This window comes from Clytia hemisphaerica, unplaced genomic scaffold, assembly GCF_902728285.1.
Source record: "Clytia hemisphaerica strain Z4C2 unplaced genomic scaffold, Clytia hemisphaerica genome assembly, whole genome shotgun sequence".
Lineage (NCBI taxonomy): Eukaryota > Metazoa > Cnidaria > Hydrozoa > Leptothecata > Clytiidae > Clytia > Clytia hemisphaerica.
In genome coordinates this window covers 247,519-270,788 of record NW_027103520.1, presented here as the reverse complement: position 1 = coordinate 270,788, position 23,270 = coordinate 247,519, and the positions used below count along the sequence as shown (strand labels likewise).

Below are 23,270 nucleotides of genomic sequence, written 5' to 3'. Positions count from 1 at the left end.
AAAAGTTATTCAGTATGTGTACTGCCCGAAAACTTTTGTAATGGATAGCCTATAAGTGTAAGATTCTTATGGGGGTGAATAAGTTGTAACAATTCCATGTTTTCCTTTCCAAAGCTTTTCTTTCACGTCAGAAGAAAAACAAGATTTACCGACTTTTTGGGGTGCAGACATTGTAGTTCACTTTTTTTGAATTATGATATCGCTCATGAAAGGATCTGTAAACCGGCGAAGATTGTATCACATTAACCAGTAAAATTGAAAAAGTGGTGCAAAGTGGCTCGGGAGAGCGAGATCAAAAATGTGAGAAAACCTCATGACGACAAGTTAAGGCTTTACGCCCGTTCATAGTGAGCTTATTATTGTTTTCTCTCCATGATACAATATGTATTGAATATTCCTTTCAAGAATTTTTTTCCGCTTTATAAAAGACCATAACATCGTTATTAACTTGAGGTTCACTAGAGAGGAAAAGCATTCATAAAAATGATAGTAGAGAGCATTCCTGATCTCTTCTTTCCCCTAGACAAAAGATGGACTTATTTGAACAGTCTTATCAAATTTTATCTCAACCTGTATATAGAGTAAAATGACAAATAGTTTTGTCAAAGTAGTTAAGATGAGAACTTACGTCATTAAAAGCAAACACTTTTTACAATAGTCTGATGATGATTGTATGGAAGTATTTAACTTCTTAACCATCAACATTTTAAATCTTATCTATTGATGTCCCCGTGTATCCCAGGCTTTATTTACGTTACTGCTGATTGACGCCAGAGAATACCCTGGTGTTGGCTGATGCGAGTTCCCCCTCTCATTCAGAGGGGGGGGGACTTCTCAAAACAATACGTCATAAAATATGCTGACGTTACAAAGTTACACTGCAATGCAGCGACTTCAAAAAAGAAGAACGAATGAAATCTGACGTTTTCTTTTTGAATTACAGTAACGTAATCTTTCGCGTTCGAAAACCAGCCAATGCCAGGGTATTATCTAGCGCTATCAGTAAGAATCAAAAAGCTGATAATACGCAGGGAACGAGGTTGATTTACCGCAGTATTTCGGGTATTCTGAATCCTAGGTACCCTATCAGGGATCTGTATGTGAAAGCATCCACCGAAGACCTTTTTTTAAGCGTTCCGCAGCTATCGTCTACCTGGAAAATTTGATCTGTTTCCCAACATTGAAAAATCCTATATCAAATCCATCTGTTCCCCATCAAAAAAACAAAAATTTGCTCCAAATAATATACTTTTTTTCTGGAGATTTTTTGATATGATATTCCTAGAAAATGTGCATCTGTTCCCCTATTTTGAAAAAAATGGGTTGTCTCCTGGGAGGGAGGAACAGATATTTTTTGGGGATGGCCTCGTTGGCTGCTCTTCCTCAGAGCAGAAGTAGAAGTCATGCGCGATATTTTCACCAGACCAATGGAAGAGGAGACCACATACCAACGACGGACGTTTATGTTGTTATACTTATAGTTATCTTTTGGTTAAAGTGAATAGTTGGGGAAACTAGTCTTATCCTTCAGGAGATAGATCTTCTTTTCGCGAATTCGATGTCTTCCAAATTCCGTCGTCATGTGGTTTCCATAAAATAACCACTCCTGATCCTATGGATATATCTATAGCTACCATAGCAACAAGAAGGGGGCGGTGTATAAAAGTAACTCGCGCACAGTATGAAACCGAAAGTGTTCTGCAAAATACATAGTCAAGCTCTATTAATTTTTATTGTTTTTATTCCAATCCGAGATCAATCAAACAGGCCAGCTCGACAAGTAAACACCCAGCTTTTATTGCCTGCTCACTTGCTTCTGTCTGACTGAGGAGGGAGCAAAGCAAGGTCAAAACAAAATGGCGAGCAGCCTGAAGATTTCAGGCATCAAATGCACAGAGCTATTGAATCTTGAAAAGAAAGGTGCTATCGATCCTTATGTAATCTTTGAATACTTAGGTAAGTTTACATTATCTTTTGCATGTTTTATAATTCATGATCTGGTCGCCGTTTTTTTTTGAACACGTTGAGCACACGTGAAAAATAATCAGGGAGTTTTTTGATTTCTTACATATATATGGTTGGATAGCTCCTAGTATACAGTTGACGAATCTTTTTTTTTTGGTTTTGATTTGTTTGATTATATTCATCAGTATGACAATGGGGCACTATGAAGGCTTAAAAATGAGCTGTAAAATAATAACTTGATTGAAAAGTAAAGTAGATCTCTTCTTTGTAAGAGTCCTTGCATAATGTTTTTTCAGCTAAGTTTTGGAGTCAAAATGTTGTTTAGCAAAAGGCAACAATGGCTAAACCTCCAAAATCAGGATTTAAAACTAGGCCAGACCTACTTATTCTTTTTCTTTTTCTTACAACAATAATATAATGAATGCTTTATAGTAGTTGACACAACAATTTACCTGAAGTTGTCAATCGAGAACAAAACAAACCTCAAATCAATTGAACCTCATCATCAAACGCAATTGAATAATTACCGTGAAGTCAGGTAACTTGCATCTAACATGCATAGCCCTCAAATGAATGACCTGTCTGGCCCTTCTTGAAATACAAAGCCAGACGGTGTCAATCGAACGAATCGAACGCCGAATCAATCGAACGCAATTGAACGCAATCGAATAATTGCAATTCGATTGTCGAACGCAATCGAATCGCAATTGAATATTACCCAGGATTTGCTGTTCCATTGCTTCGATTACGTTCGATTGATTCAATTGTCTGTAGTATGCCAGACCCGATCAATCGAACTTGTCGAACCAATCCAACAATTGAACTACTTGAACTCCATCGAACAATTAAAGTTCGATTAAAAAAATTAATTGAACTCTAATATTTTTTAAAAGATTGTGAGTGTTCGATTAAGTTCGATCAATGGGTTTCGGTTCGATCAGTTCGATAAACCAATTTTTTTCGACAAGTTTGTGCTGCTCCGCCACCGTATATTAGCTTCTTTTCAAAGCCAAATTTGGAATGTAAATCGGGAAATTACTTCCGATAACGGATTACACACTTTTCCTGTATCCTTATAGCACCTGACGCGGGGTTTGTTGGGCGTAGTATTCCGCCACTCGGCCGCGCGCGAAATCGCAACAGAGGGGGCTACAGACTTTATTCCGGATAGACAAATACGGGTACAATAAACATCAAGCTGTTAAGTCCGGGAACTGTCGAAATGGCAATCGCGTGCCAGGACAAAGTTTTTGCAAGCGAGGGAAGATATATGAGGATTTAATATCATCGAACTAATCGAACTTTTTACTGACCGAACTAATCGAACTGCTAATTGCTTCAAAACTTGTGAGTGCTCAATTAGGTTCGATTAATTTTTTTAATCGAACTTTAATCGTTCGATGGAGTTCGATTAGTTCGATTGTTCGATTGGTTCGACAAGTTCGATTGATCGGGTCTGGAGTATGGTACTTAAGCGCTCGGCCGCCCGCGCTAAGAAGCTCTAACAGAGTGATCCAATTTAATTTAATCGCAATCAAACTCATCGTACATAACCGTAATCGAACGATATCGAAGATTAATCCAATGTGATTGACAATCAATCGAACCAATCGAACATAGTCAACAATCAATCGATCCAATCTAACCTTACTCGAACGCAATCGAATATTACCCAGGAATCGGCCGTTCGATTGAGATTTGATTTGATTATTCGATCGCGTTCGTTTACGTTCGATTGGTTCGATTGCTATTTTTGTTCAAAGTTGTTCGATTGACACCGTCTGGACAAAGTTAAATCAAAACCAAATGGTGGTTCATTTGTTTTGAAATTTTGCTGCTTTGATTGGTCAGTCATTTGAGGGCTATGCATGTTAGCCTTGAGTGATGCAAGTTACCCGACTTCACTGTACAATTTGATTGTCAATAGCAATTGAATCGTAATCAAATACTATCCAGGATTTGCCATTCAATTTCTTCGATTACATTTGATTGTATTCAACTATGTTTTGTTGCATTCGATTGATTCAATGGTATTTGCTCGCTTTATTACTTAATTCTCTCTCATACAATACTCGTGCCTTGCTAAAGCTCTAAATGAGTGGGGGTTATTTAATTGCAATCAAATAAACTTGACAATCAATGAAACCAATCAAACATTCTTCAAACGGAATCAAACACAATCAAATATTACTCAGGAATCAGCCGTTTCATTGAACTTGTTTGATTAACACTGTCTGGACTTTAGCAAAAATGCAAAGTTTAAATTAAAATCTGCTTTAAAAACAAAAATGGTATATACCTTTTGACACCGGTTGTTTTTCATTATGTGACAGTTGTAAAAACTTTTTTCAAGTTTTGGTCTCTCAAATTGATGAAAAGGGATTTTTGGGCTAGGAAATTATCTTCAAAGATAAAGTTAGACCACACACAGAGCAGAATTGAGAATAATTGAGTCTCTCAGACAATCACCCTCGAAATATATTGAGATTTTAGTGTATTTTAACGTTTTTCAGAATTTAAAGTTCCGGCGAGAATTGCTGTTTTACTTTAACACTTCCAATTTCTTCCATTGAATATTTGGATTTTAGAGGGGTTTGGTGGCTTCTAGGCTATACTCCAAGCCTCATTCGAGCAAGTTTGAGCTTTTAAATCCTTTTACAGTAAGTCTTAAGTCTCATTTTAAAACTCAGAGTTAAAACTCTACTTTCCAACTGTAGTTTGAGGCGCTTAAAAATCCGACGGGTACAAAATGCATAAAAATAATGCATAATGCATAATATTTGAGAAAATGTCAATTTTAGAGGCTATATAAGGAGAATCTGAGAGATAATACTTTCAACAAAACAAATATACCATTTTCTACCAGAAAATAAAAGTTAGAAAGCTATAAATTTGAATTTTGGATGATGAGGAAAATCCATGATCCACTGAAAATGGTTGTTGCCATTTTGATTTTCATAGTTGTATTTTACAGAACGTAGTATAGTGTAGAAAAAACACGAAAATATCTCCTCCGTATATTACTTTTCTTACTCAAAAACGTAAATTTTATAGCAAGATTCTGGGTTTTCTCAGAGATCTTTTCGAACAATTGCTAATAAATTTCAACGGGTTTTCCCTCTTACAAATCATTAACTATGTGAATGCTTTTTGTCAGATAAGCCAATATAAATTAAAGAGCTTCATGCAAAAGCTAGATCAAAGAAAATAAACTTCGAATCTAAGGAATCTTTTTACATTCGAATGTTTATGTGTTTACCTTTTGTTTGAGAAAGAAGGATGGGGAAACCCTTCTGATCTGTTGCATCTTCTTATTATTTATATTTATGCTGACAAATTAAATTCCGCAAAAATTTCTTCTCGCAAAAATTTCTTCTCGAGAAAATTTCTTCCCTTAAGATATATTGTTCGGTTGGTCAAAACAAAACCTTTAACGCGCAGACCTGTGTGGTCAATATTTTTCTTATTGACCTTCAAAACATTATATATAATGTATAAATATTAATCTTTTTCATGGTGCATCTTGTAAAATCACGAAGAAGTCAATTTTCGGACTGTATTTTTGAGGAAAAAATAACTTGATTAGACCTCAAAGAAAGATTAAAGCTTATCTCGTCACATAGTAAAAAAAGTCTGTTCTTCAATAACCCTGGCTTGATTAAGTTTGAAGATTAGATCATATGATCTGTGTCCACCTGTATACATATCGATGACATCAAGAAATCCATGCAGACACAATACACAATAAAATACATTTAAAAGCAAACAACTGTACCCACCTGTGCATACCATTTCATGACCAACTTTTATAATAAACCTGTAGCCCAGACATATTTCATTCTGTATGGTCCTCATTTCACTTTCGAAATTGGATTTTGTTACAAAACGAAACCTGCAATGCTAAGTTATAGTTATTCACAATTTTTTTGAAACAACTATTCCATTGTCTTTCCCGAACCAAACATTATTTTCATCTATTTTCATTCATTTTTTGATCAAATGCTAAAATGCTTAACTTTTAATCTAGGTAAGCTAAGTATTTTTAGATGCTTTCTTTTTTAACTTTTAAAAGGCTCTATCGTTCTATTTTGATTCTTAAAACTCCTTAAAAATCATGGATTATCAGGCTTTGCAATTTTAGACAATAACTTTTTATTTTCTGGTTTATATACTATACAGAATCGCCAATGTTTTTTTTTGCAAAAATATAATAAAGATAAAGTTGAAATATACAAAATCTTATTTATTTCTACTCTTCCAACCCTCAGCCATAAAACATACGTTTTAAGCATGAAGGCCAAATAAAAGGGTCCAGTGCTTTCTTTAATGGCACTTAACACAATTTCCCTACGTTCTTTGATTTTCTGGTATCTATGTAATGTTTCTCAAAACGTATTATTTGCATTTTCTCCATGACACTGCATGACATTTAAAGTTTGAAAAGAGCAATTTTATTATTTTTTTTCATCCTCCCTATAAACCAGAAAATAAAATAGTACACTTGCCTTATGGAAATTCAAAAAAGGCAATTTCAAACAATGAGCTGTTATTGTCAGATACTTCAGTTTAAAAAAATGGTAGTAGTATTATGAAAAGGATAATTTTAGGAAAAATTAAGATTCTTGAAAACTTTTCTTAGAAAGGATTTTAGTGAATGAACAAAATAATCACACTGTGAGCTTAGAGAAAGTTTTGCAGAAGATGGGTTGCACCTTGTATCCTTTATTTTGATTCATCATTCAATACAAGGCCAAACAAACATTATAACAGGTGAATGTGAAATTATATGTTAAAATATGAAATCGAAAAATCCTTTACTGCTTTTTAATTTACACCATTTTATTTTTTACCTTAGGTGTGAAGAAAGAAACAGAAAGAAAGAATGACGATCTCAACCCAACATATTCTGAGGTTTGTAAAATTTAAAGGAAATGTTCATTTTAATAAAAGTTGTAAATAATCAGAATTCTTTTCAAATTTATGTCTAATGTTCTTATTTTCATTATCCAGATAAATTAAATATGTTATATACCACTAAAGTTTTTCAAAATTTATATGGCAAAGTTTGACGTTTGTGACCAGAATAAACTGAGCAATAAACAATTGACAAGTGCTAAGGATGTAAGGGTAAAATGTTTTTTACAATTTTTGAATTTTAAATGTTTCAGGTATTAGACTTTGACTTGTCTGGAAAAGAAATTGGTCCTGGGGACAGTCTTGACGTAACAGTAAAAGACCACGAAAAAATTGGACGAAACAGATTAGTTGGAAAAGCCACAATCCCATTATCACAGCTGTTGAATCAAAATTCTAATGCTTTTACACAAGTTCTTGCTGATAGTAATGGAAGACCAACAACGGTAAGTAGCTCACTTTGACATCGATTAGAATTTGAACCCTAACTTAACCCTACTCTTATCTACTTGCATTGTTAGGATAGAATTTAGCAAATTTAAGAATGCTGATAAACTGACTTACATTTTAACACTTTTGGCTTAAATTATAACTCATTTCACATTATGTTGTTCCATTCAGAGTGATAGTTGTACCCAGCATTTGATGAGTGACAGATCAAATTATGTCTTGTATTAAGGCCCTGAAAGTGAAATAAAAATTAATTTTACAAAAGATATTTCCAAAACTTTCTCTAGGGTAAAATTATGTTTCAAGGAGATTACACTCCACCCCCAGGTGCTGCAAAACCTGGTGGCGGTGGTGATGCTGGAGGTAGTGGCGGTGATGATCGACAAGTTGCTGATGGTGATATTGGTGGTGAAGAAGAACTTGGTGAGCCAGAACCAGAAACACTTCCTGATGGAACACCAAATCCTGATGCTGGAAAAAGAAAGAGGTATGGGTTACTTTCATAATTTTAAGGGTGTAGTGGTGTGGTGGTCATTGCTCTTGAATGGGTTGTATAAGCTCAATCCCCACTATAGTACTATGGTTAACTTAGGAAATTAACAAACCTCTGACCAAGTCAACCCATACCATGTGATAGGAATTGGGCATCACTTCTCTCAAATGGAAGTATTTCAAGTGTGTTGTTTGAGTGTAGTATGTCTGTCTGGTGGATAGTGTATGCATTTTACCTGGAATAAGAGGAATTTCTACCTGTAAGGAGTAGGATCTATTCCCCAATTTAGGGGGAAACTCTTATCATATTCAGAAACTTATCACTGTACACAGCTGTTGTACATGGGTTTTGAGTTAGAATAATAATTTTGTAACTTTGAGGCTACAATTGCTTCTGTCAAACATAATTAACAATATAAGATAATAAATAAAGTTATAGCTTACAATATCTAAATATACTTGACAAGTACTTTTTTGCTTCAGACCCAACGATTCAAGTACAAGCTTCGTTCTTTCTGTCCGTTTTTAGAGTCAAGAAGAAGAGAAGACAACACAATCTTCCTGACAAGCCAACAGACTTCCAAGTCAGAATCAAAATCATTGAAGGGCGTCAACTGCCTGGTGCCAGTATAAACCCAACTGTTAGAGTCACGTGTGGTGATGAGCTCAAACAAACCAGAGTGAAACACTCTTCAAACAAACCCCTTTTTGAAGAAACCTTCTTTTTCAATTTCAATGAAAGACCAAACGAGTTGTTTGACAAATTGTGTAATTTTGAAGTATACAATGCTAAAAGTCTTCTCTCAGATGCTTTGCTTGGTAGCTTCCAGTGTGACATCGGTACAGTTTATGACGGTCAGAATCATGCTATCGTCAGAAAGTGGTTACTCTTGACAGCTCCGGAAGACAACGAACCCAAAGAAGCTGGTGGTGAAGAAGCAAAGGGGTCTGGTCCCCAACCTGGTGGTCCACCTGCTGGATATCTTAAAATCACTGCTTTTGTTCTTGGTCCTGGTGATGAGATTCCAGACTCTTGCAAAGGAGGTGGCAGAGATGATGGAGATGATGATATTGAATCCAACCTTCTCCGCCCTGCTGGTGCCACCCTTAGACCAGCCACGTTCTTGGTTAAAGTCTACAGAGCTGAGGATCTACCACAAATGGATACAACTGCTTTTGATGGGTTGAAAAAAGTGTTTGGAGGTGGAGCTCCTAAGGGCCACGCTGATCCTTTCGCTAAATTTTCATTTGCTGGTCAAAGTGCTCAAACTGACATTAAATATGGAGAGCAAAACCCTGAATTTAATCAAGAGCTTCGAGTGAGCTTCAAATTTCCATCCATGTGTGAACGATTGAAGCTGCAATTTTATGACTGGGATCGTATTGGAAATGATGATTGTATTGGAACAGCTTTTATTCCTTTGAGTGCAATCTCGGGAACTGGGGAAGAAGGTAAGCATTATTTTTGACTTTCTTATAATCAATCTTTTAGGGCCCAACAATCTTCAAACTCAGAGATTCGAGTCAAATTGAGTTTTTACTTTCCATCTGCTGTCGGGACCAAATTTAGTTCAAATAACAGAAGGATTTAAGCTACAAAAGTTCGAATTTGTAGAAAGAGTCTACTTTTATTCTAAAATCTTGGTCTTTTTTTAAGATTGTGAGATATGGAGGACTTTTTGGTCAAATTCATATTCACAAGTTAATCCAAAGTTCTATCCTTTTTTTAGGTTTCCTGCCATCTTTCGGCCCTGCATTTGTTAACTTTTATGGTTCATTGAGGGAGTTTTCTGACCTCTCCGATGAATATGATTCACTTAACAAAGGTAGGGGCGAAGGTGTCGCTTATCGAGGTCGTGCACTAGTCGAGATTGATACACGATTTGGTAACCAGGCTGAAAAGCCGGTCCACGAAATCATGTCTCAAGAATTGGTTCGTGTAATGCCGTACATGCGACGCAGAAAATACAAATTGTTTGCCAGTTTCTTATCTGCAAACATGATTTCTGAATCTGATGGTCCAGTTGAGTTCGAGGTTAGCATTGGGAATTATGGCAACAAACTTGACAGCTCAGTTGAACCACAGTCGTCCAGCACGCCACCAACAAATCCAATTTTTGACGGTAGTCAATACTATTATCTCCCATGGAATGAGACCAAGCCATGTTGTGTGGTGGAAAGCCACTGGGAAGATATTGCTTTCAGATTGGAGCCTGTCAACGTAATTGAAAAGATCATTGACAAGTTGAAGAAAAACATTAAGAATGTCGAGTTGGCAATCAAAGCTAAATCACAACCAGCTGAGACTGCTGCACTTCTGATTGCCCTTTTGGATCAGTTCATTGCTGATTTGAGGTAAGAGTAAATCTTTCAGCTACTCAGCAATAATAGCTTCTTAATACCAACAGGTCAGTGTAACATTCCAACTTAGACTTTCTCATTGACTATCCTTATGATAGATCACAATCACTGACCTTTATATACCCTGGACCAAGCTTCTCAATGCCAGCACAGCAAAATCTTTGATCAGAGTTTTTTGAAAATTGGTACCCTAATGGCGGTACTACTCGATAGCGGTGTAAATGCATCGAGAGCGTTAGGTCTACTTTTCCTCAAATTCTTTTGATGATGTAGCGGCGTTAGACGTTAATCTTTAACATTGCAATGGCTTCTCCTCGGGTACCAATTCCAAAAAAAACTCCAATCAAAGATGGCAGATATTGCTTGGTCCAGGGTTATATAAAGGTCAGTGATCACAATGCGCTATTATTACAAAGTTTTAATTCAGGTTAAACATTAATATTTGTCGATTGTCTTTCTAACGTTTTTTCTAACACATTTGTAGGACTCCACTCCCAAAATTCGATGCTACTTTGAATGGAGTCAACGAACTCGACCTTCAAATGCAAGACATCCGTAATGGAGAAATGAGCGCATTAGCTGAAGAAGCCACCCTCCTTCGTGAACAAGCTACTGACATCAACGAAGCTATGGAGGTCATCGCCAGCTATCTTGATAAAATGGACGCTCTCTGTATTGAGGTAACGTAGCGATAACACTCTGATATATTGATGATGCATGTTGCATTTGTAGAAATGTTTTGAAAGTAAAAGATAGTTGCCAGTTATCAACACATTTTCCCCGCCCTTTTTATTTGTATATTATCTTAACGAAACCAACTACGTTTGAAAAGATGAGTAACTACAATAGTTTTTCGCTCTCATTGAAAAAAATCAAACCTTATATTTTTTAATTCTTTTTCTTTTTCATTTCCAGCCTCAAAACAGTTTCCCAGACGTTGTCATTTCGATGATCTCAGGAAGCAAACGTATCGCATATTATCGTATCCCTGCCAACGAAGTGATGTTCTCTAAGAGCGCCACTGCCAAGGGAGCAAACTGTGCCAAACTTCAAAACATCATTATGAAGGTACTTCTTCGTCTATTCATTGTTCCTACAAAAATAGTTCATGTTTCCAATATTTTCACTTTAATTTTCAAATGAAAAATCTCCAACTGTTTGAAAAGTTCATACTTTTTGAAGAGGGAGAGTTTTCTTAATAAATATCAATCATTCTATCAAACTCCATCATTTTGTAAACTTTAACTGACACAGTACTCCGACTAACATTTTGTTTTGGAACGGTCGCATAAAAGAGGATCTCAAAACAGTTAATTCGACAATATTGAAAGATTAAGATTTACGTTCGTTCGTCTTTTAGTACCCTGGCAAGAAAGGAACTAATATAGAGAAACATCCAGAAGTTCCTGCAGCTCTCAGTGTCATCATTTGGCTTGGTTTGGAGCAAGACCAAGCTGATTGGACCAGTGCTGGTCAAATGGAAGGCGAATACTCTGTATACGCTGAGACTTATGAAAATCAAATCGATGTTCCGATTGTTGATTGGACTTCCAAAGGATGCCCTCGACCAGCTTTCTCCGACTCTGAAGGTGATGTTCGTTTGAATAAAGAATTCTTTGTTCCTCCTGATGGTTGGGCATGGGACGACAATAAAGAAGGACAATGGTTCGTTGATCCCGAACTAAGGTGAGTGGACTTTCAAGCTTAGTTTGAAATTGATGATACACAACACTGCAATGTGCTACGTCAATTTTTCTGTCGACTTTCACATATCAAAAGACAGTTACACGTGATATAGTTTTGATGTCGAGTAGGTAGGCCGGTTAAGGTTAGGTTAGAACATCAAAACTAGCCTCAGAACGGTATGATATAATTATCTAAAGTTTGAGAGGCCTAATAACTCTCCAGTACTTTAGTTATAACTTATTTTGGTTCAAATCACTTGAAATTTTGAAACGCAACCATTGAAAGTCTTCATCTTACTTATCCTCGGTTTTAACTTTTTTCTACCACAGCGCTAACTATGACGCAGATGCTGGGCACAAGAAATTCATTCAAGATTGCTTCATGAACGAGTCTCGTGTACCAGCCGGAAACTTTGGTGCATCTTCCATCCCGTGGACTAACTTACAAGGTGACCAGATCGAAGACCGTGAAAAGACGACACTTCCAGAAGGCTGGAAATGGACTGATGATTGGACCATTGATCTCAACAGAGCTTGCGATGAAGAAGGTAAAAATTCTTTCAACATGTCATGTCTACCTTTGATAAAGTTTTTCTCCTGCAAATCCAAATCATGATTAGATTAAATCCCAAAGAAAGGAAGACTGCTTGGTTTCAAAAAGACCTAGGCCTTTGTACAGGTCTCACTCTGAAGGTTATGCTTTGAGCTCTTCTCATTTTTTTCAAAATTACATAAATAACACTAACCTCAAACGACAGAACTTTGTTATCAATACTTTTTACTATAGGTTGGGAATACTGTGTGGAAGCTTCTCTTGGTGGTTGGACATCGGTCATGCGATCGTACCACTTGTGTCGCCGAAGACGCTACACACGAACCCGTGTTTTGGAACAAGATCCCGAAAAACTCCGCAAGAAGCAGAAAGAAAAAGCCAAACAGGGTGAAGGTTGGGAATACGCTCCTATCTTTGGTATGAAGTACCATCTGAAGGAACGTAAATTGGACATGGTGCGTCGTCGAAGATGGCACCGTAAGATGGTCAACACGAAGCCAGGTGCTCCACCAGTCTTCGCAATCCCTGATGACGATAAAGACAAGCCAGCCATCCAAATCATGCCTAGAATCTTCTTGGCTTACGACGGTGAGTGTCTTTCTTAAGTACTTCAAGATTGATTTTATTCCTTAACTAGAGATTGAGCACCATCTCTACGCTGTTCCTTGCACGCCTCCCCCGGAGGGAGGGATTCCCTTGGGACCCTTTTCTAACGAATCACTTCTTCAACTCTTTAGAACCACACAAATGGCAGATGCGAGCATACATCTATCAAGCACGTGATATACTTGGGTTAGACTCTGAAGGCGTCTCTGACGCTTACGCCCACGTATGTTTCCAAAACGTGTCAGCCCCCACACGCATCATCAAGGAGACACTATGTCCCGATTGGGATCAAACTTTGGTGTTCGAAGAAATGCCGTTGTTTGGCTCTCCTGCTGTCATCGCTGAAAATCCACCACTGGTTTTTGTCGAACTCTACGATAAAGACAAAGTTGTAAGTAATACCAACTATGTAATTGACGTGTTTCAACCTCATTTTATCATTTTATATAGAGACTACAACCTGGCATTGATTATTTTGTTATCATTTCGCATGTGACAAATAGGGTTGATTGATTAAGGGAAGCTTTATTTTTCCCCGTAGTCTTTTATCTAAAACTTTCTATAATTCGAATAGACCTTATCGGAGTTTTTGATTTTTCTAAAAAACCGATGCATTGTGGGATTGTTTCGAGTGTATTACAATAGAATTCCCTCGAGGAATTCCTAAGAGATTTCTATTGTAATACACTCGAAACAATCCCACGATGCATTGCCTTTTTACAAAAATCAAAAACTCCGATAAGGTCTATTGATATTCAATCGGGAGATATTCGTAAGATTGTTCGAGAATTGAAACTTTTGAGATTCCTTTTTCGAGTCTGAGTTCAACTGAACTTTTCTTTACATCTTTTGCAAATAGAGTCGTTAAATGTTATCCATTTTTTGTTTGCAGGGGAAAGATGAATATTTGGGACGTGCTATTGCTCAACCGTTGGTGAAATTGAACGGTGCAAAACCTCCAGCATCACGTCTGATGTGGATGCCCATCATGAGAGGAGATAAACAGTGCGGTGAATTGCTCGCCTCCTTTGAATTGTATCTGGTGAGTCGTCCAACATTGTGACTGCCTATTGGTTCGCTCTATGGTGATTGTTTGAGGGCTCTTTATTGTTTTTTGTCATCTTAACTTAGCGTACTTTGAAGTCATTCGGTAATTCCAATTTTCATCATCTGGTTTCATCAGCTAGCGTTAAGTGTTTACAAGAAGCTTTAAATCTGAATGGTGACAGCACGAGACGATAATGGCTTATTCTAAAACAGATTCAAATCATTTGATTTCATGGGAACTTTGCCATTTATAAACCTAGTCAATAACTCTTTCAATTATACTTACAGGACGAAGGAGCTGATTTACCATTACCACCACCAATGAAAGAAAATCGTTACATCGTACCCAATGGTATCCGACCCGTTCTCGTCCGAACTGGTGTTGAAGCCCTCCTCTGGGGTGTCCGTAACTTGAAGAAATACCAATTGGCATCTTGTACTTCACCTTCAGTCAGTGTGGAGATTGGAGGTCATTTCATTGAATCCAATGTTATCAAGAGTACCAAAAAGAACCCCAATTTCACCACAAATGTCTTCTTTAAAGAGCTGGTATGTCTTTTTCGGAGCAAGTCTTTTTATAAAAGAATTGTTGTTTCAGAGCCCCTTTAATAAACTTTTAGCATGTCGATTTGTATGCTTCAGTAACTAATCGCATTCGAAATAATTCGCTAACAACCAAAAACTAAATTTTGACAACGTATAGTTGATTTTGATTTTTTCGTATCAATAGTACTTGCCTAAAGAGCCTCTATACATGCCACCCATCAACATCAAAGTGCGAGATCATCGAACGTTCGGACGCAAACCAGTTATCGGACGCCACGTCATCAAATCTATCGATTTTGATGCTCCACCTACCACTGATCCACCAGCTGAAACACCAGGTTCGTTTTCCTTAGTTCGTCCTTGCATGGTATTATTCAATATCTTTTTTTTCTGCAGTCCTGGCAATTCTATTCTTTTGCCATTGCAATCTTTATATTTATGTCTTTACTACCGTTTTTTTATCATGGCAAACATCCTTAAAAAAATTCTCGGAAACAATTGTGAATTATATCTGGTTTATATGTTAGTGTAGAGGTTATAAATGTACAAAAGATTCTTCAAAACAGAAACTATTTGAAGTAGCGGGGATTTGAATCGTAGGAACCCCTGCAATATTCCTTTCATACCAATGCATGTTACTTATCAATAAACTTTCTCACTCAGTTGAGCCAGCAGGCGAAGAGAAGGAGGCCAAACGAGACGTTGCGCTTGACATCGAAGAGAAGAAAAAGAAGAAGGTAAGATTTAAGGGTAGACGATGGTTGTTATAAAATTTTCATCAAACTGCTGGTCGTTAACCACACCTGTGAATTAAAAGCCTCTATATCCGTTGTGAGAATTCGGAGCAATCTCTCTATATATAAAAAAATCGAAAGTGTCATATTCTAATATTGTCAGAAATGGCAAAAACTTAGCATTATCGAGCCTACGAAAAATGTAATTTTCTGTTTTTGGCTGTTTTTGGCTAGAATGGTACAGATTTTCGGCATATCCGAGCCTTTGTTCGAATTTTGTTTGCTTATAAAAACAACAGGTATTTGTACAATTAGTAAAAATGGTACTTGATGCCTCTCCTTGATGCCCAGAGTAAGAAGAGAAATCTGGGGAAAAGAGTGACGCTCAGGAAAAAGGGAGTCGCCCTCGACCCTATTTTGATTTCTTACTTACTTTTCTATCTTAGGATTTGGTAGTCGAGAAATTGGATTGGTGGTCCAAATACTTTGCATCCATCGGTGAAACGAACAAATGCGGTGATTACTTGAAAAAGAAATACCCCACCATTCAAGTAAGTGTCTTTTGCTGATTGTTTTCTGTGATTGAAAGTATGTTCTCCAATGAGGATTTGGAATATTGGGTCGATCCAACCGTAGTAACGCTGTCTATGGTTTCGTTTTTTTCAATCAGGACATAATTAGACATAATGAAGATTTGTTTTTTCTCGACTTTTCAAGATATTTTTGGAAGAAGTGTCAAATACATAACACGCGCGAATCCGTGTTACAATCTGTTGGCGACACTCTTCCTATTGAGTTACAGTCCTTTGAAACATCGGGTCTGATGCAAGAACCCGTGGCATTTCAATAAACCATTTGTTTATTACTTCTGTTCCATTTGTCATAGATTTTCCACAAAGAATTGGAAGAGATCAAGGACTACGGAGGTTTCGGTGACTTTGTCAAATCCTTTCCCTTGGAAAGAGGTAAAGAAGATGACGAGGAGGACGATAATGTCGTCGGAGAATTCAAGGTTAGAAAAAGTTATTATTTTTACCTTAAACCCATGACTTTTCGTACTTCCTTTATTTTCGCTACGAGTCAACCCAGCACTGCTTTTTATGTAGTGAGTACTCCGTAAATTTTAAAATATTGATGTAAGATCTAGCTAAAATACGGACAAAAAGGGAGAATGTTTCTCATTGTTTCATTCGTTTGACCAGAACCTCTCTATTAACTTGAACAATCCTCTAAAATTCTCAGAGCTTGTTTAAGTTCAGTTTGAAGGATTTACATTTCAAATATTGTTGATAAATTTTCTTGTTAGGGTTTATTCAAAGTGTACCCACTTCCACCCGACCCTAAAGAGCCAGCTGGCAAGGTCAAGTATTTCGGCAAAGTTAAGGACAGCAAACCTGTTGACTGTTTAATCCGTGTGTACATTGTACGAGGTATTGAACTGCAGCCGAAAGACCCTAACGGAAAAGCTGATCCCTACATTGTTGTGGAGTTAGGTAAAAAGAAGATCAGTGATAAAGACAACTATATTCCAAATGAAATCAACCCCTACTTTGGTGCTTACTACGAAATGAAAGCTCGCATCCCATTGGAGAAAGACTTGAAGATTCGCATTATGGATTACGATTTCATGAGCCGTAACGATTTGATTGGTGAAACGACTATTGATTTAGAAAACCGTTTCTACACATCAGCTCGCGCTACATGTGGTCTCCCACCTGCCTATTACACGTAAGTAAATCTGAAAACTAAATTGCCAACCGTTCTACACTGTTTTAAGATGCGAATGAAATTTAAACTATCGTGCTAATTGCGATTTCATTTTCGATTTGGTTTATAGCCGAAGATATAAGACAAACTTTTAACTAATTTGAACTGGTAAACGTCGAGTTTTTTTATGTTTGCGTCGCCCTACATGCAGCACGTTTAACCTAAATAAAAATCCATTCATCTTCAGATCTGGACCATACCAATGGCGTGAAGCGAAGAGTCCCAAAGAAATTTTGGACAAAGTTTGCCGTACCAAACCACAAGTGTTGAGTCCCACACAAATGGTTGTCAACGGTGAATTGATGAAGCTACAAGACTTTGAGCCGGAGCCATTGGATAACCCACATTTGGGTCCACCAGAACAACGACTTGCTCTTCACATTCTCAACAATAAGGATTTGAATGGATTCAAATTGGTGCCTGAACACGTGGAAACAAGGTCCCTGAAGAATCCTCTACAACCAAGCATGGACCAAGTAAGACTGGTTTCTATCCTCGATGTATTCTACAGCTGTCTAAACTCCCGTTAATTGTACCTGATACCATTAGTATAATTACAGAAATTCTCGGTCAGTAGATGTTTGTTGAATTAGTATTGATTCCTTTAAAATACTCCTATGTTGAAATTACTGCTTTCTATTTTGATTAGCTTGATACCAATATAAACTGTTCATTTATTTATCAACCATACTTTTCAGGGTCAATTGGAATTATTTGTTGACATTCATCCATTGTCTAATGGGGCACCAGGACCTCCAATTAACATCGCTCCACGTGTAGCTAAAGGGTGAGATATCTTTAGTTTTCCCTATTTTCTGCGTCGTGAACAAAACTAAAAGCTTAAATTATAATTAAATTATACAATCGGTTGGATCTATGAATAATTTGAAGCATCTAAAGTTACATGCAGCATCAAAGATGTTATGCCAACATTAAGCAGGCCTATTCAGGCTATTTGGCTACTGGAGTGTTACGAAAAAATCGAAGCCTTTCATCGACAATTATTTTCATTCAAAAATTACGATTGTTCATAAATGCTCGTTCTATTCTTGCCCCTGAATAATCTATTACAACGGGATATGAAATTTTTCCTGAAAGTAATAATACCTAATACAGGTTAATATTATTCGTCACTATACTTTCAATACTCGACACTCTTTGGTTCATTAGTTATCACTTGCGTGTAATTGTTTGGAACACAGCAGAAGTACCGCCATCAGAAACATCTGTGACCGGAGAAGAAATGAGTGATCTCTACCTCAAAGGATGGTTAGAAGGTATGGAAGATGATAAAGAGAAAACAGATGTCCATTATCGATCTATGGATGGAGAGGTCAGTCTCGTTCCTTTTGTTTTGAAAGATTGTTTCACATATTTTTATAGATACATGACACATGTACATCGAGCGACATGTTAAACTCACGACCTTTTCGTGTTAGGTTTAGCTGGGTTTCTATCAAATTCGTTCTTCCAAATTTCCAAAGTGTCGGTTTAAGGACAGATATGAGCACGTCAGCACCTTTCTTCGAATTTCTACGATTGTCAAGTTTCAACCTCGGCTCGCTCGAATTGTCTCAGTGAAAAAGCTCCCGAATTTAAAAAGTCACACGCTCGTACTTAAAAAATAACTTGTTAAATCTCTTTAACAAATCAATCCTTTTGAATGCTGAGAAGGCATTTTCATAGATTATACTGAGTGCAATAACTACCTCGTTTTGAAACCATTACCAGGATGATTATATCCTTTAAGTTACTTTTGTAAATTATGTCAACTTTTTATGAACTCCTCTTGGAATGAATTTCCATAGCAATATTTTGAAGACGAGGTAAGAACTGCTCATGTCATAATTTATGAAAAGGTCTACCCAAACAACCAGTCAATTTAGTTTTTGCTTTCAATCCTCACAGGGTATGTTCAACTGGCGTATGGTTTTCCCCTTCAAATACATGCCCGAAGAAAGGATGATGGTCGTAGAAAAGAAAGAACATTTTTGGAGCTTGGACACAACCAAACAAGTTCTCCCACCACTCTTCAATTTGCAAGTTTGGGATAACGATCTCTTCTCTGCTAACGACTTTATCGGTAAGATTTTGGTAGCCTCTCCACCGTGCGGTAAGATTTTGGTAGCCTCTCCCCCATGCCATGCTCACCCTTCTTAAACTGTTTGCAATAATATGCTATCTACTGAATTCACCAAGTGAAAAAGGTTTTCTGTTTTTTTTTATATGATTGGTTTTCAGCGATCTAAATAGAATATCCATAAAACTGTTTTATCCTTCGGAGTGTCACATTGTCAGATTGTCACAGTGGCAATTTCAGGTCGTTCCGTGAAATCCAAAGACCATTACCGCTGCATTATTGACCTCCTCCGAATAATAGAAAGTTCAAAGCGACCAACTAATTTAGTTAGGACATTTACGCTCATTCGAAGTATTTTTTTTAAACGAAAGTTATGAAGGGATTGATAACATTTTTTTTGTGAAAAACTTAATAATGCTTTTTTAATACATTCAGGTTACATGGTTGCTGATTTGAGCAAATTACCTAAACCAGCTAAAGAGGCAAAGAAAGCCACTCTGGAAATGATGGATGCCGACGATGACGATACCATCGATTTGTTTGACGCCAAATCTGTCAAAGGTTGGTGGACCATGGTTGAAGAACTCGAAGATGGTACACGAAAAGTTCAGGTAAATCAAGACTAGATTTCTGATTTCAATTTTTGTCGTTTGCATCCCTTTTCTCGTTTTCATTTCGTTCTGTCTCAATGTCTGCAAGGCTTAGCTTAACAGGAGATTTTTTAATAATATTTGATATATAGAGCGTGAAATTTTGATTAAAATAGAATACTACAATAAGTTCTGTTTTCAAACGCGCGAAGAAACACGTACATTTAAAGTCCGAAAATCTGTCAGTTCTCCCCCTACTAATTCTAGTAAATGGTTCAAGATTTCATCAGAAGCAGTGAGTGGATCAACTTAGCTTGATCTTTGTAGCATACGGAGAGTTCAAGTTAGTTCATATTTTTTTTTGCTTTACATTTTTCAGGGTAAAGTTGAGTTGACTCTTGAAATCATCCCCGACGAAGAAGCCGAACAAAAACCAACAGGTCAAGGCCGTGAAGAACCCAACATGTATCCCAAATTGGATGAACCAAAGTATGTCCTATTTTTCTGTTTCTTGTCACGCAAGTTGACGTTGAGCTTAATTTAGGGGTATTGCCTTCATGTAGCATTTAAGTAGGCTGTAGTATTGCATGAAATTAAATCACATATTTGCTCATTTAGGCTTACTAAAAACACTCTTTTTATACCGAGATCGAAATTAACTTTCAGAATGTAAAATTTGGTGTGGACAAACTCGAGCTCGTCCTTTTTAGGACACTATTGTTGAGCTCTTGTTCACTCGTACATACACTGGTATTGCTAATATAATTAGTGTAATACAGTAATAAGGGTGTTATATATGATAATACGATGATTATTACGGGATAATATCAGTTTGTATAAACTACAATTTGTTCTTCCAATAATAGGCTCGTCCAGAAAATGTTCATACATGGGTGGATTGAGGATATAGTGTACGGGGGTAGTGAAAATCAATAAAATTTGCCTTGTCCGGGGGTAAACTTGCTCTGTTTGGGAGTAATTTTTCTCTGTTTGAGGGTAATCTCGAGTGTCCAGAGGGTTAACTAATGCTTAACCGGGGGGTTAGACCTGCTCTGGGGGATCAAAAGTGATAATGTCCGGGGGATAAATTCCAAAAAAATGTTATATCCTCCACCCCCATATTCAATTTCTTTCTGGAAAAACCCAATATCTGCTTATTTCCTTGCTATGTGTGAATAAGTCGTCTAACATGCTGGACCAACTTTGTCATATTACGGACGAAAAATCAATTTCTTTCCTTTTCAGCCGACCGGCCACTTCCTTCTTGTGGTTTACTTCACCGTGGAAGACATTGAAATATATCATTTGGAAGAATTACAAATGGTACATCATCGGTTTCCTCATCTTCGTCATTCTCGCCTTGTTCATTGTCCTCATCTGTTACTCCATTCCTGTAAGTATCCGCCTTCCCTTCCCTTCCCACCGTACGATGTCTAAATTTTCTATAATGAAACTTTCCTATTGCCAATTTGCAATGAAAGAAGACTGAAATTCTGAGTAGGTGCAATAGTACCTTCACTTTATTAGCTAGCCAGTCTCAGGACCGTTTTGTGTTGCCTAACAATTTATAAACAGCAAAAAAGGTATACCTTTTGCCGGTATGCCGGTAAAATTAGTGGAAAGGTCCTGTAAATGCGATAGAGATATTCCACCCGGGAATGAAAAAGTTTTATATATCCTACAGAACCTTGTGTTTGTTTGTTTTTGTTGTTGTATGACATCCGTTTCTTTCTTCCCTTATTCCGTTTATTTCTGTTTCTTTTTGTTCTGCTATATTGGTGAACTGCGGGCAGAGGGCCGAGAACACTTACTGTTTCAAACTTGCGGTCCAATTTATTCACAAAAATAAAAAGTAGAATTCCTTGACAAAAAACGTCCTACTAGGTTCTAGATCAGGTTTCATGGTTTCAAAACGAGTGAGACTCACCTAGCACCCGAAGTTTTTAACCATGTAAAAACTTCATTAGGAAAGATTAAGGAAACATTTTCATTGTTGTTTTTTCTTCTGAATTTACAGGGAAGTTTGGTCAGAAAAATGTTTGGTGTTTAAAAGCGAGGATTTTCTTATTTACACTCTTCGCCCCTTCTCAAATTTCAGGGAAGTCTGGTCCGCAAAGTGATTGGTGCATAATTTACAGACCAGCAAGAAAAGACGAAAATGAAAATTTGGAAGACTTGAATTTATATTTTTTTGTGTATCATGTTAGTTAAATTTTAGTTTCGTAAAAACGGTAATTTTTTGTCTGAGTGAAAAACGTCATAACAACCATCCCAAAATATTTTTTAGTAACTTATTAGTAAATTCTTATGACAATTATTTTGATAGGCCTGACTTTATACAATATCTTTTCAATCTTTCTAATTGTTTTGTACTGTTTTTGTTTTAGTTTCGTAGCATTTTTCCTTTTTTTCGTCGTATACTATTTATATATCAGTCAATCTTACAATTATCATACTTCATGACATTTTTGCTATCCTTACACTTACATTTTGTAATCAAATTAATCAATAAACTTGACGCTGACAAACCTTATGACCAAGGCACTCAGGCAAAATTGGGAACGGGGACGTGCCGCTGGCCAGGGTCCCTTTTTTAGGCTCTGAAGATATCTGACAAGATCCCAAATTTACTAAATTTCAACATATGTATCTGACAGGGTCGTCTTTTGGTTATTTTGGATAATTTTCAGGGTGGAAATTGGAGATTTTTTTCGATTTTTCTTCTAACAGGGTCCCAAATTTACCAAACATTCATATCTGACAGGGTCCACTTTTCAAACTCCATCGGCACGTCCCCGTCGGTGGTCAAGGTCAGTGTCCCCCCTCTGGGGGACAAAGTTTACTTTGATAATAACTTTTATTAAAAAACCAAAACATTTTCAAATCGTGACGAACAACAACCAATCTTTTGCAACCTTATTTGTTTATGCCTAAGCAACATTATTATTTTGTAATTTTTAGGGGTTTTGTTCGAATTTTTTCTTGTTCTGTACTGTATCTTACATTGAAATCGTAATTATTTTTATACTCATTTATTTTACCTGTCATATTAAATTCCTTTAGGAGAAAATTTAGGAGTTGGATTTATTTTTGTATTATTTTCCAAAATTTTTGCCCTTTTTTCTTCTACAAACGTAACAAGTCAATCATATTTTTGTGTATACTGAACTCTTAGAGATGATAAAACTTTTCAGTTTAAAAATTTCGTTGTCGTTTTTGCTTTTCAATACAGTCTTCTCGAAATACACAAGTTTTCAAATTATTGTTGCCAAGATACTCCAGCTTTTGCGGATTTGTAAACTGTCTTTTGGGAAAACTTATCACATACACGCTTTTTTATAAGAAAAGTATCTTCTATTAGAATATCAGGGTGAAAATTGGCCAAATCGTAAGAATACTCTAAGAATACCCTCTAGGGTGAATTTCACAGAATTTGATAAGAATACCGTTATTTTGTGATTTGTTGACAGAAAAAACTGC

General features: G+C 36.7%; 1 protein-coding gene across 1 annotated transcript; it reads left to right on the top strand.

Moving 5' to 3' along the window:
- The first annotated feature begins 1,751 nt into the window (after window positions 1–1,751).
- LOC136799394 (myoferlin-like) lies at window positions 1,752–22,992 on the top strand. The gene is made up of 28 exons (XM_067056107.1): window positions 1,752–1,956; window positions 6,821–6,876; window positions 7,134–7,325; window positions 7,617–7,816; window positions 8,351–9,273; window positions 9,552–10,176; window positions 10,667–10,862; window positions 11,098–11,250; window positions 11,543–11,868; window positions 12,198–12,415; window positions 12,655–13,008; window positions 13,158–13,417; window positions 13,919–14,068; window positions 14,362–14,622; window positions 14,804–14,957; window positions 15,283–15,356; window positions 15,800–15,904; window positions 16,240–16,365; window positions 16,660–17,081; window positions 17,308–17,596; window positions 17,819–17,907; window positions 18,291–18,453; window positions 19,029–19,203; window positions 19,636–19,811; window positions 20,170–20,279; window positions 21,036–21,183; window positions 21,889–22,481; window positions 22,521–22,992. Exons 1-27 carry the CDS (start codon window positions 1,857–1,859, stop codon window positions 21,919–21,921), a joined length of 6,078 nt encoding a protein of 2,025 aa, XP_066912208.1. The 5' UTR covers window positions 1,752–1,856; the 3' UTR covers window positions 21,922–22,481; window positions 22,521–22,992.
- The last annotated feature ends 278 nt before the right edge of the window (window positions 22,993–23,270 follow it).

Excerpts from the sequence above, each read along its gene's own strand:
- LOC136799394 (XM_067056107.1), top strand. The coding sequence starts at position 1,857 with ATGGCGAGCAGCCTGAAGATTTCAGGCATCAAATGCACAGAGCTATTG. Across the intron at positions 13,418-13,918 it reads TCTACGATAAAGACAAAGTT|GGGAAAGATGAATATTTGGG; the intron begins GTAAGTAATACC and ends TTTTGTTTGCAG. Across the intron at positions 17,597-17,818 it reads TACAACCAAGCATGGACCAA|GGTCAATTGGAATTATTTGT; the intron begins GTAAGACTGGTT and ends CATACTTTTCAG.